We start from the raw sequence: 12,678 nt of genomic DNA, 5'->3' as shown, positions 1-12,678 counted from the left end.
GTATATATATGTATATATATATATTATATATATATATATACATGTATGTATATATACATGTATGTATATATATATATACACACATACATATATACATGTATGTATATATATATATATACACACATACACACATACACACATACATACATACATACATACATACATACATACATACATACATACATACATACATACATACATACATACATACATACATACATACATACATATACACATACACATACATCTCATTATTATTTGACCAATGTTTTAGTGCTCTCTACCTTTTATCAGGATCATGATGGGATAAGGTCGGACAGCAGAAACTATAGACCTATAGGGTGGGGCAAATGATGGATGTTCTTCATAGGCAAAGCATTTTTTGTCTGGAAAACTGACCTGTGTGCTTATCTAAAAGTAATGGTTCTGAACATACATGTATGCTGTCTTATAATTCAAAAGCTAAAATACAAGATAAGTAGTTCTACAAGGAGTAATACTAGTGCCCAACAGCTCAAAGTTAATTTAGACTTTAATGTCAAAACAAAAGAACAAAAACACTGACATGGCAAATATTGTGTAGTATTTGTGAGTCGTTCAAGAGTGTTCAATTGTGTTGCAATAGCCTACATGTCTTTTACAATTTCTCTACTCCTACATTGGCTTTGTCTGTATACATGGCAGCTCTCAGGAAAAACTACTTTCATCAGCCATGTTTTTTTATGTATATATTTTCTGTGCAGTATCAGCATTTTCTAATGTGTGAATTGCATACACTTTTTGTAAATGTTTTGGTATTTTTTCTGGGTTAATAAATTATATTTGTTTGTATTTGTGTAACTTTACTTGAGATTCTCATCAAAAATATTGTTAAATCGGCAGAACAGAGCTCCAGCCAATCAGAAGCATTTATAGAATTTTTGTTTATGCCCAGTGCAAGGGAAAGTACATTATATCCCAAAATGAAATCACAGATCCAAGTTCTAGGTATACTTTAGAATAGAATAAAATCTTGAAATATTGGAAATAAAATTGAGTCAATTAAACGGGTTAAAGGAGAATTCCAGCGATTTTCCACCTAGATCTCCATTTCTTGACGTCACCTAGTACTGTACAAAAACTAAAAAAAAAACAATCTGTTTTACCTAGGTAGAGCCAACAGCTAGAGCCACCAGGCAGCTACAGGTCATGTTTATGAGGCCCCATGTTCAAAGGGTTCAACTACTTAAAGACATGCAATAAGGCCTGCTTCAGGAAGTGCCTTTCTGGCCAAATTGACCTACACTACAAAGCAGTATAGAAAGGAGGATCACAGTTTGTTTCTTAAAAATTAGGGTTTATTTTGCAAAACACAAAACAAAATACAATAACCCCTACAAAGTGACAATGAAGAGTAGTAACATGCATGTTTTTTTTATAACAGAAAAACAAAAGGATTTACAATAAAGCAGTACTAAAGCACTGGAAGAAAGCTTGTAGCAAAACAGAAAAGACTTCACAAGAGCATCTCTGTGGCCTGCTTGCTGGAATGGGTGTTTACAATCTCCTCAAAGTCAATTCCCCCACTCACATGTCCAAAGGGTTTGCACTTGCCATAGTTCGGAATGTCACTGAATACCATCCACAGCGAATGTCTGTGCCATTTACTGATCGTTTCAACATGAGGCACATTAAACTGTACAATAAAACCATGATGACGACCGTTTAAGCTTTAAGCGCTGATTGGACCGAACCTCTCAACCCGGACAGTGTGGGTACCCAGGGTCACTGGTCATTTTTTTTTTTTTTTGCATTTGTGTGTCCTGCAGTTCACATCACATCACTCTACATTCAACGTTGTAACATTGGCTAACTTGAAACATGATGAACAGAATGAGAGGCAAAGGCCACTTCAATCTGATTGGCCTTGACAGCAAAGAACACCTGCCGGACACTGATACAAGGATGTGCATTAGGTTACACTAAACTATGGCAGTGTCCTTCTGTTGTCGATTTAGAATATATACTTTCTTTCTCCCCCCCCCACTCAAAACCCACCCAATGATCTCTAATGAATCTCTTCAATTATCGCTACAAACATGTAGGCCTACTTCACCATTCTTGACCCTCCCCTAACCATTTCAAAAAGAATATGTTACAATAAACACTAACTGTTAAGGAGTTTCTAGGGGACTATGGGAAATGTAGTTCTCTCCTCCAAAGGCTGATCATTTAAAGTTTAGTCAGTAGCTACAAGATAACTCAAAGATCACTGGGTTTAATTTGTATTCATTGTGTACCAATGCACTGCATTAAAATGGATATTAAAAATGGAAAGAAGAGGGGTAGATATTGTTCATTTTGCTTACAACTCTCAAGAGGCTCCATTAGCCCTGGTAAAAACACATGCATTTACATATCACATGATAATATGGAGAGACAGCCACATTAAGGGAAACAAGGACAAGATCAATTGAAGCACTAAAATGACCAACTTACCAACACTGAGACTACTGGACATGACTAACAGTCTTGCAGTCCCAACCTCTATTGAATAAATAGAGGATTTGTCTGAAATAGTTTATGAAGTTGTATACTCACACAATATTTTTTTTCTCCATAAACCAGTCTGTTGATTACACCATCCACTGACATTCAGAGAGACAATGCAGCCCCTGTGAGTGAAAACTACATTTCCCATAATCCAAAGCAGAAATGAAGGAACTGCTGAGAAGCCTCTTGGTCACATCCCTCCTCATCTGTCACGAATCCATTCTCAAAACCGCTCACCCCAGATCAGTTTGCTCACTCAACCACACCAGCTTCCAAAAAGTCCAGGATCTTTCAGCAGCAAAATAAGGAGAACTTAGAAGAAAATAATCTAAAAACGGCCAATCTTCAGGCCTCACCTGTCGGAACCAAGCAACACCCCCCACCGCCGCCCCAAACCCCTTCCGCTACCCTTCAGTTTTTGTCGTCCTTCTTCTCCTCCTCTTCAGTGGGGTAGGAATGCCATGTCAGTCGCTCCTCGTAAAAGGATATGACCACCTGCGGACACTTGACATTCGCCTCCTTCGCTGGTACCAGGTCTGCCTCGTCTGAGTTTTTCCTAAGGGGGAAACAACATCCAAAGGAAGGACTATTACATTTAGAACAGTATATGCAAGTACACTTCCCATGCCTCATTTATTGTTTCATCAGTAACAGTCTAGGCTGAAGTCCAGGAGATAATACCAGCATGTAGTTCTTTCTAAGGGATGCATTTTTTATTTGTTGCTTATGGTAATGGTATGACAGCAACAGATTGTGCTTGGTGTTTATGTTCCAAGTTGTAACAATAGATGAACACAGTGACTACGTTAACCTTTTTTCATAGTTACAAATCAACCTACAGTACAGTGTTTTAAGGCTACTGTTTTTAATAAAAAGGTGTGGAGGGATATGACAAGTGTGAGCAGGGTACCAACCATTTCATGAGGAACATGAGCTCTCCACTGGAGTCTGTGGCACCAATGATGCGCTCAGGGTCCAGTCCTCTGGCAAAACCTCTGGGCTTCTCTGCCTAAAATAGCACAACACACAGACAGACTTATTGAAAAATGCACACAAATCTACTTAGATAAGATGATTTAAAAAAAATGGTGTCATCTTGCCAAGAAGTAGAATATTACTCGGTTATAGACCTGCCAACCCTGAAAGTTTTTCAGTGCAACTTAATGTAAAAAAGAAGGTCCACACACATGCTCTCAGTTTGCTTTGATTTATTGGAGTTTGATACCCAAAGTTTCGCACATTCCCCGACTGAGTACAACAAATTTCAGCTCCCGATGGCCTACAGTGCAGAATGCATGTCAATTTTTTTTTTCCAGCTGGGGGTGCCCTGATCTGCTCCCCTCATCATGATTATTTGGCTGGCATAACCATTACCTCCACCAAAGAGATTGCATTTCTGGTGCAATTTGTTTGTCTGTCTGCCTGTAAGCAGGTAAAGCTACCAATCTGGAAAACTAACAGCTTTGGTGTCTCATCTGTGACAGCATTGACCTTCATACATGTAAAGGTCATGTGTGGTTGAGAAAAATGTTCCTTCATAAGTCAACTGCAAGCCTTAAAAGACGGATCAATGGATCAATTCATGTACTGGCATATGCTTCCCATCAGCCAGTGGTGTATTCTAGTCAGCTGTAGTGGGTATACTGTGATGTAGTCTAGTTAGCTGTAGTGGGTATACTGTGATGTAGTCTAGTTAGCTGTAGTGGGTATACTGTGATGTAGTCTAGTTAGCTGTAGAGCAGGGGTCTCCAACCTTTTTGGGAATGAGGGCTACCTGAATACCCGAAATCATATGGAGGGCTACTCATTTGAAACAAACATACAGTCACCCCTTTTTTGCGAGGGTAGTCCTCCTAAATAATAGGCCTATGAGATTTGTACTTTTAAATTATCAATATTGTATGCAACACTACCAACAGTTTTGTTCAGTTTGTTCATTTCAAAGTTTGCATGGGGAATCTAATCTATTTTTTTAACAAAAAAAAAACAATCGTTTTGTGCAATTAATAATTTGGGTTAAAATTTGTACCCAATTTATACCCACCCACCATTGTGAATTTAGGGGTTGTTTAAGTTCTGATTTCAGTGGACAATTCAGTTTTAACATTTCAATAGTAATCGCCAACACCACCCTAACATATGAAAACTCCTTTTAAAGTTATTGCACACCTGAAATCTCTCCATGATCTGACAAAAAAGGTAATGCACAGTCCTGCTCAGTCATGCATGCCACAACATTTTCAGCGCTATTATATGGCAGTAGCCTACGGAGGAGAAAAGGCCTGTGAGCTAAAGCAATTGTTTTTCAGTTCTTAAACAATCATGCAAGAACCGTATTTGGCGAACATGGAATAGAACATAGAACTTTTGCAAAGATATGCTTCCATTGGCTACACCAGACAAGCTAGTTTTTCCCCCTTTACTGTCTATGCGTGCGAGCAGCGTGTATGCGCTCCGCTTCTGTTGTTGTTTAAAGACTGAATGGGAAACGGATTTGGAGCCAAAGGCTAAAATTTAACGCAGCTACAATTTGTAAGATATCTCCAATATCAATGTAATGTTACAGATGTATGGCTACATACATTCTTAAAATGGTTCTGGTCTAGACTTAAATATCGATTGAAAACTTCACAATAGAGCGTGTTTTTAGAGCGTGATCTGCAGGCGACCTGTTGGCTATTTTTAGAAGGTGCGCTGGGGGCGCCTCATAGCCGTCCCGCGGGCACCGTGTTGGAGACCACTGCTGTAGAGGGTATACTGTGAACAACCCAAAATGTTAATATGTATGATGAATTATATGATGATTTTAAGTGGGTATACTGCTCAGTCCTGCGTATCACGTAGACTACACCATTGCCATCCGCATATGAGCTACTAAGAGCCAGCGCTACAGAGATTAGAGACAATGTCTGAAAACGCTGTCTCTGCAGTGGCACAGCGGTTGCAGCGCAACAGGTTTACAGGAAGCGAACCCCTAGCGTGCAGAAAGGGGTCTCACCTCATCTTTCCTCTTCTTGGGCCTGCTCTCCTCTCCACCCACGTCGCTGTCGGACTCGCCCGTTTTCCTCTTACCACCCTCCTTCTTCTCCTCGTGCGCAGACTTCTGGGACTGCAGGAACTCGGCGATGAGGTCTGGGCAATCCAGGTTGTCCTCAGGCTCCCATGTGTTGTCCTCACTAAAGGGACATTCAAAAACACTCAGGACAAGAAACCTGCAAACTGCTACAACAAAATTCTCTGATATTCCATGACTTGGACCCAAATATGATAAAATACCCTGACTTTCCATGTCTGGAATAGACTATCAAAATTCCATGATATTCCCAAAATTCCATGACCCGTGAGAACCCTGGTTTTAGTATGAATTCCACTTAAGTCTTTGTACATGAGGCCCTAGGTCCAGTGTGCCTCAATGAGCAGGTCCAGGCAAAGTTAATCATCCACCAAGTTAATTTTGCGGTCAGCACTCATTTAAGTGTTATTCAACAATACCAGTAGATTTACTTAGGTGTGAAACGAGCACACTGTAAATTCAGTTAGAGGTCTGCACTCCCACGGGAGGGCGGCGGGTTGCGACGCTAAAGAGTGCAGCACGGGACAGGGTTTTGAAAGCTCAATGCGAGAGCCGGCAGGATGAGGTGTGTCTGCGGGTGCGGTTGAAACAGATGATATACTGCACTCCCGCAAATTAAATATGTGCATCAAAATAACATATAGAAATGATTAAAGTAGTGTGTATAATTATAGTTGAGCTGGATGTTATGTTGGGCTATGTTTAAGCAGCCTAACTGACTGATAGTCGTTTACATTGGTTCAATTCTTTCTTGCTGCACTGTTGTCAAAACTCGAAATCAAAAGCATGACAAAGAAAGAGGACACCACAAGGCTACTTCAGATGTTAGTGCCTTTCTAAAGGTAGTCTACATTCAGAACCAAGAAACTTAAGACTAGACATCTGGCAGTCTTTTTCAGTTGTGTGTGTCAAGTAGGGTTGCAAAATTCCATGAATTTTCAAAGTTGGAAACTTTCCATGGGAATTAACGGGAATATACGGAAATTAACGGGAATAAACGGGAATTAATGGGAATAAACTGGGAATTTTTGATATGGCAAGTTAGTCTATAACAGGGAACTTAAATGTAGCGGACAAAACCCCATCTTGCAGCATAATATTAGTTAAAACAACCTGATTTAATGCAATTACTACCCTGCACATACGTCAATGCCATGCACACAGCAATCAGCATAGGCTACTAGACATAAAGGAAATCTACGGTGCGTTCATGTGCATGGGGAAAATCAATCCCCAGTGAAAATGTCATCTCATGTATTCCCACAAATTGGTGTGAAACTGGGGGAAGTTTGCAAACAGAGTTGCCCAGTTATGGGCTTGTCGTCACTTTTGTCCTCATTCAAATGGTTGTACGTCATTTTGCATAAACTGTAATGGAACGATTAATCTGTCTGATTAAGTTTGACAACTTATATATAACTTACATAATCTATAAGGTTTGGTTGGGGTGGTGTGTTGTGTCATTGTATTTTTATTTGTTTTACAATTTTCTGGGATTCTAACTGAACAAACTGATACTCAGTCAATGTTCCAACCAATTGGATTTTGTTGTTGAGTGGCATGGTGTATCTTGGGCAGTTCAGTGGTTTCTGTGTTGCTATCTTAGCACGCTAGTAAACCATAGGCGGAGATTGGGATTCCCGCTAGCATGGTAGCTAGCTTTGTATGCTAAGCTAAGCGAAAATACGAAATAAATCATATTGCTTATTACGAAACAAAATGTTAATGTCTGTATATGAAACAGTAGGAATTACCAAAAAGTCCCAGTTAATTCCCATAAATTCCCATAATTCCATGAAAGTTTCCAATTCGGAATATTTCCAAAATTCCCCAGCTTAACTTCCCATGGAAAGTTTCCGGTAGGTTTCCGGAAATGTTCAGCCCCTTTGCAAGCCTAGTGTCAAGTGCTCCATTCATGAGACAAAAGGCAAAACTGAACAGGCCTCCTACATATCCTGCAGGCTTTAGCAGGCGGGAGCAGGACATAATGTTACAGATGGGGACTGGAGTGGAACTAAAATGGACACATTATTGCATGAGCGGGAAGACCTCTACATTTCACTGTCGTCCAGTGTTTTGAAAGAAACAAAGAGTGCGAAATGTCAATTTCTTTGTCAGTCAATTAATTTCTCTTCTTTTCTGTCTGCCATCCTTCTTTGTTAGCCTACAACATCCTTGCTCTTCCATCTGATAACACATGAACATGGTGGTTCTACTGTACATCTATACTTTAAGCACAACGTCCAAGAATGCAACAGACTTACTCCGAGAAGCCCTTCCACTTGAGCAAGTACTCCACGCGTCCCTTCACCACACGCCGGTCCAGGACCTTCTCCACCACATATTCCTCCTCCTCCTCCTCTACCACTTCCTCCACCTTCTTCTTGTTCTGCTTCTTTCCTGCGGTGGTCGCCAGCTTTGCTGCTGCTGCTGGGGCCGCTGGTGCGGGCACTTCTGTAAAAGCGAAGGGCAAAAGAGTTCCGGTGGGGGGGGGGGGGGGTAAGTGTCTAGTCTATTTGTGATTTTTTTTTTTTTTAAAGGGGGAGGGTGACAATGGTGCAGCCTTGGGAACTGCTGAAAGCGGAGCTCTGAAAGACACAGGTGAAAAGGCTACTCTGCCAGGGGATGCTCAGACACCTGGGCAGAGGTCATTAACGACTTCTTGTCCTCTCAAAAGCCATCTTGTTTAGATAAGTGGTCAGACCACAATAGCGAATGGCAACTAAACCCTTTCAGAAAACTGACGTCATTTGCATTATCTTTATCAAAGGACTCCAGGGACCTTGAACAGGTGGGTAGATGAACAACCGTTAAACTGAACAAGCCGCTTTCTTTTTTTTTTGGGGAAGTAAAATTCCGACAAAAATTACGTTTCACTCTACTGTCAAAACTGACACGGCTGTGTTGTTATAGGATTGTGTGAAATTTGTATCTTGACAAACAAAAGAAAAGGCTAGATTAGAGCCTGAACGTTTATTTCACTGATTAGCAGATGAAAAGATTGGTAAACAAAAACACTGCCCTGCTTACCCATATACAGCCTAGTTACCCACAAAAGAGTGAGACAACACATGTTAACAGTTGACTCGCAATATATAGCACATAGCAGCTGCTCGCCAATTTGAATAAAGAAGCAGGTATCTTAACAGTGAATTTTAACTTCAGCTAGGCTACATTCTAGAACTACATTAATTTGAAAACAGAATCAAAAGGGGCTGTAAGCATTGTGAAAAAGTTTCTTTGGCACATTCTTGTTGCAAGGTTTGTACTTCCTCTCCAAGTGTGACAACATTCTAGAACTCAGTCAACCAAAGTCCACATCACTTTTGCCAATCCAGAAGCCCTTGTGTGCTGATGCAATGAAATGAAGATGGTAAACGAACTGAATGTAAAATGTGAAGAAAAAAAAAAATCAACTCCTCTAATACCCATTCAAGAACAGACAGTTAAACATAGTTAAACATAGCACATTTTTTCCTAGTCCCTCCCCACCATGGGCGGTTCAAAGCACCATTTGTAAGCTAACCACCCCAAACCCTGAAGCTGGAACAATTGAGTACACTCCATTGTCCAGCCCTGTCTACTGAACACAGAAAAGACTAAGAGACAAAAAAAGATTGGATTGGAATAAAAATTAAATAAACAAAAGTTTGCATAGAAGAAAGTTGTGGGACACCTGCACTGGGAGCATCATTAGATGTGTCTGCAGTCTGGCTCATGCTCGGCTTGAAGGATCACTGGAACCTTCCGGTTCCTTCTCAACGTCAACAGAGCTATACAACAGAGCGAGAAGGGGATTAGGACGGCGGGGGAGGTTGGAAGGGGAGAGGGGATAAGGGGATGGGTTTCATGAATCATGTGGCATTTGGGGGAAGGAAAAGGAAAATTCACACAAGGCAGCAGAGAATGGCATTGATAAAACACAACAACATACTCCAATACAGTCGGCAAGGTCAGATTCGTCACAGGAAACACCAACACAGGAAACTCTACAGACTAAATAACGCAGGATTCCATCAGGCTGATACTAATGCAGCCATTTCAAAAAACTTTTCTATTATTACGGGCTTAAATAAATCAGGAAAATATTTGTGTATTCACATCAGAGAGTGTATAATGAAAGCAGCGCAAGGGTTTTAACAAAAATAAACATCTTACATTTCTTTTGAATCAGAATGATTCAGTGCTATGGAGGAATAACACAGGCACACATTAATAAATCCTGTACAAACACTTGAATGTATATTATTAATTAACAAAGATTCAACTTTAACAATACACAATTATACCCCAAGATAGAAAAAGAGGAATGACTTCCTGGGTCACAACCACCTTTGACAATCCTCTCCTCTATTGCCAGAAGCAAAAGCAACATTGATGCTACTGTAATCAGGTCTCTACAGCTCAGACAAAAACAATGTGTTTTCATATGCAGGACCTTGGGGCTGACCTTGCGTTCAATAGAATAGGATAGGGAAGGGGGGGGGGGGGTTCACAACCTTTTAGATCTTCACAGGTGTAAAACGGTTGAGCCACACTAGCGATCTAAACTGCCTGAAAATAACAGACTGGAAAATTAAATGTCAGTTAAATTGACAAAAATTCAAAGTGGCCTCAAATGAAGTTCAGAATTAAGTTGTTATGGTATGAGAATCAAACGCAGGGGCCTCAAATTTAACGGTCAGGCAGGACACAAAACTAGCTTTATATTCTCTTCCATTCAATCCATTGGAAATGACTTGCTCTCCACCCCTCCACCCCCCAAGGTCTGCTAGCACAAGCCTCTGTCAGAGAAAAGCTCAGGAGTAGGGTAGGATGGGAGTTGTGAGGCAGTGGGTCAGAGAATGCTGCTGTGAGATAGATTACTGGAGCATAAAAGATGCTACATGCTGCTAACTTTGAACACAGGCATTGGTTTAGAAGCCCAGACCAAGCGAGAGAGGGAGAGAAGAAGAGAGGAAGCACATCCAGGTGAAAGTTAAAGGAATGTGATGGGGAGGGGGTCTGTGGCCTATGTGCTTCAACTGTGAACCTCCTGTTCATGTATGGGGGGCAGGGCTTTTACTTAAACACACCCTCCACCACCACCAACTTCCCATTCTTTACCATTGGGTGAATAATACACACATACTTTTGCCCTCCCTCACCACACACCATTCGAAATCAACAAGTCATCACATCCTGCACAAAGTCTGAGGTCAGTTAGTCAAATTATTAGAAAAATATACAATCATTGTGGGACGAAGGCGTGACCTGCCTTTGAATGAAATACAGCTCAGTTAAGCAAAAACTGTAAATGGGCGTTTTAGGATACAAAAAGCCGAAATGTTGCTTGTGTTATTGTTAACCCCCCGCCGCAAAATTATGTATTCATTTATTTACATGCCAAGTCCGTGCACGTGGTTCTGAACCTCATGAGGTCTACAGTCTACAGATCAACTAACGTGCAAACTATTTCAGAACACGGGTAGATTATCTCCCAAACTAAAATTAACTTTGCATACAATAAACACTGTCTGTACAAAATACTAAACATACAAATAGCAGCTACTAAAGTCGCTTTCTATCTGAAACTGAGGCCAATGCCGACTACACGTTTCCTGCCCTTCGATAACGTCAAAGGTAATTTAACGCAAAAACTACGTTGACTCCGCTAACTAATGTAGTGCTTCATTAAATCTAATGGCACAGGAAATTGTAGGCCTACTAACTGTTATACACACAAATGTGGCTACATAGGCAGAACGATGAGGCCCACCCCCCGTTACAAAACAGCAGCGGAGACACTGCACATTATTTTTAGCTAGGCATCTGTTGTAAAACTAACGAATGCTTCGGGCTACCTGTGCTATAATACATAGGCCTATCTAGTCAACATTATCAAGACGTTTTCGTTTAAAACAATTAGCCAATTACTGCAATTCCGGCACCTGTAACGCTGAATCAATGTCTGTGGGAAACGGTGCCCAACAGTACATCTCTATTTGCAAGCATTGCTCGTCTCAGTCATGGCTTCCCGCCTCCTCCTCCTCCATGTTGACCTGAATCAACGCTACAAACGCGTCTCATGGAGCTGGGAAATGCTGCACGAGGAGGTTTGGTCAACATGCTGATACAAGCAACTGATCACAGTGAAATTAAGACAACAAAAATGAATGAGCAAGCATTTAAATCACGTGGTTCGCTTTTTTGCACGATGATTCTACAGCTGCAAGCCAAGCAAACCTCAACGTTCTGCAAGGCTACTGGGATGGACTAAAATGGAACTTACCTTTGCACAGAAATGACAACGGACACACAGAAGTGAAAAGCCTTTTGCTCTGACTTGGAAACAGCGTGACTGGTACTTATTTTGCACAAGCTTACAGTTGTTATGTGGGGAAAATACAGTAGAACGTTGTGTTACTTTACAACCCCGTCCCTTCTGCTTGCAGACAAAAGACTTCGACTACCCCAGCCAGCCACCCGCCAACTCTGCTTGAGCATGCGTCAATTTACGATCGCGACAATGGCATCATGGGAGATTGAGTGTCAACAATGGAAAAGTATTTTAGTTAGTATAGCCTAAGCCTACCACTTTATGCTTTTTACATTAATGTAGCCTACACAAACTGAAAACGTGATTATCTTTTCACTGCCTGCTAAACATGATGATGATTAGGCTACTAAAAAAACCTTTCCAGACCTCAGGCACCTTATAGCCCACTGCTTTCGAGTGGCTGCACTGCACTCTCAAAAAGGATTTTTCAGCACATCTGTGTGTCTAGTTAAGGACAATACACTTATTTTGGTTTAAAGCCCCGTCAATAATATAAAGTAGCCTAATGCATTAATGACTAAATATTGGCTAATCACAAAATTAGAAAAGTTGGTAGTCCTGAGGGTTGCAATCACATTATTTATTGGATGGAAGTGTCATGGTCTGAAGTCAATGGCATATTTGACTTTAATCAGTCTGAATTCATCTGTATGTAGATTGTAAAAAAAAAATCTGAATGAATATGCAAAAGACAAAAAAAACATTTTCCTTTTCACATTCAGGTATTATACCTCTTTCCAAGAGATGCTCCCTC

The 12,678-nt window shown here is 40.7% G+C and overlaps 1 protein-coding gene across 2 annotated transcripts; it reads right to left on the bottom strand.

Moving 5' to 3' along the window:
• Nucleotides 1–1,315: 1,315 nt before the first annotated feature.
• Nucleotides 1,316–12,068, bottom strand: cbx1a (chromobox homolog 1a (HP1 beta homolog Drosophila)). 2 transcript variants are annotated; one of them, XM_076266318.1, is made up of 7 exons: nt 11,877–12,068; nt 9,764–9,791; nt 9,282–9,378; nt 7,870–8,059; nt 5,531–5,708; nt 3,447–3,541; nt 1,316–3,088 (listed from the first exon to the last, which is right to left on the bottom strand). In XM_076266318.1, exons 3-7 carry the CDS (start codon nt 9,322–9,324, stop codon nt 2,944–2,946), a joined length of 651 nt encoding a protein of 216 aa, XP_076122433.1. In that variant the 5' UTR covers nt 9,325–9,378; nt 9,764–9,791; nt 11,877–12,068; the 3' UTR covers nt 1,316–2,943. The 2 variants fall into 2 exon arrangements, with proteins under 2 accessions (XP_076122433.1, XP_076122432.1); XM_076266317.1 differs by lacking the exon at nt 9,764–9,791.
• Between the last annotated feature and the right edge of the window lie 610 nt (nt 12,069–12,678).

Source organism: Alosa pseudoharengus, unplaced genomic scaffold (genome assembly GCF_046254945.1).
Source record: "Alosa pseudoharengus isolate Yale_2024_CS ecotype anadromous, Long Island Sound unplaced genomic scaffold, YU_APseudo_1.1 YU_APseudo_1.1_scf_4, whole genome shotgun sequence".
Taxonomy (NCBI): Eukaryota; Metazoa; Chordata; class Actinopteri; order Clupeiformes; family Clupeidae; genus Alosa; species Alosa pseudoharengus.
The sequence above is the reverse complement of the archived record's forward strand: the minus strand, read 5'-3'. Positions and strand labels throughout refer to the sequence as shown.

Coding starts and splice junctions, on each gene's coding strand:
- cbx1a (XM_076266318.1), bottom strand. CDS start 9,324: ATGAGCCAGACTGCAGACACATCTAATGATGCTCCCAGTGCAG. Junction 8,060..9,281: donor TAATGATGCTCCCAGTGCAG/GTGTCCCACAAC, acceptor TCGCTTTTACAG/AAGTGCCCGCACCAGCGGCC. Junction 5,709..7,869: donor AAGTGGAAGGGCTTCTCGGA/GTAAGTCTGTTG, acceptor ATGTCCCTTTAG/TGAGGACAACACATGGGAGC.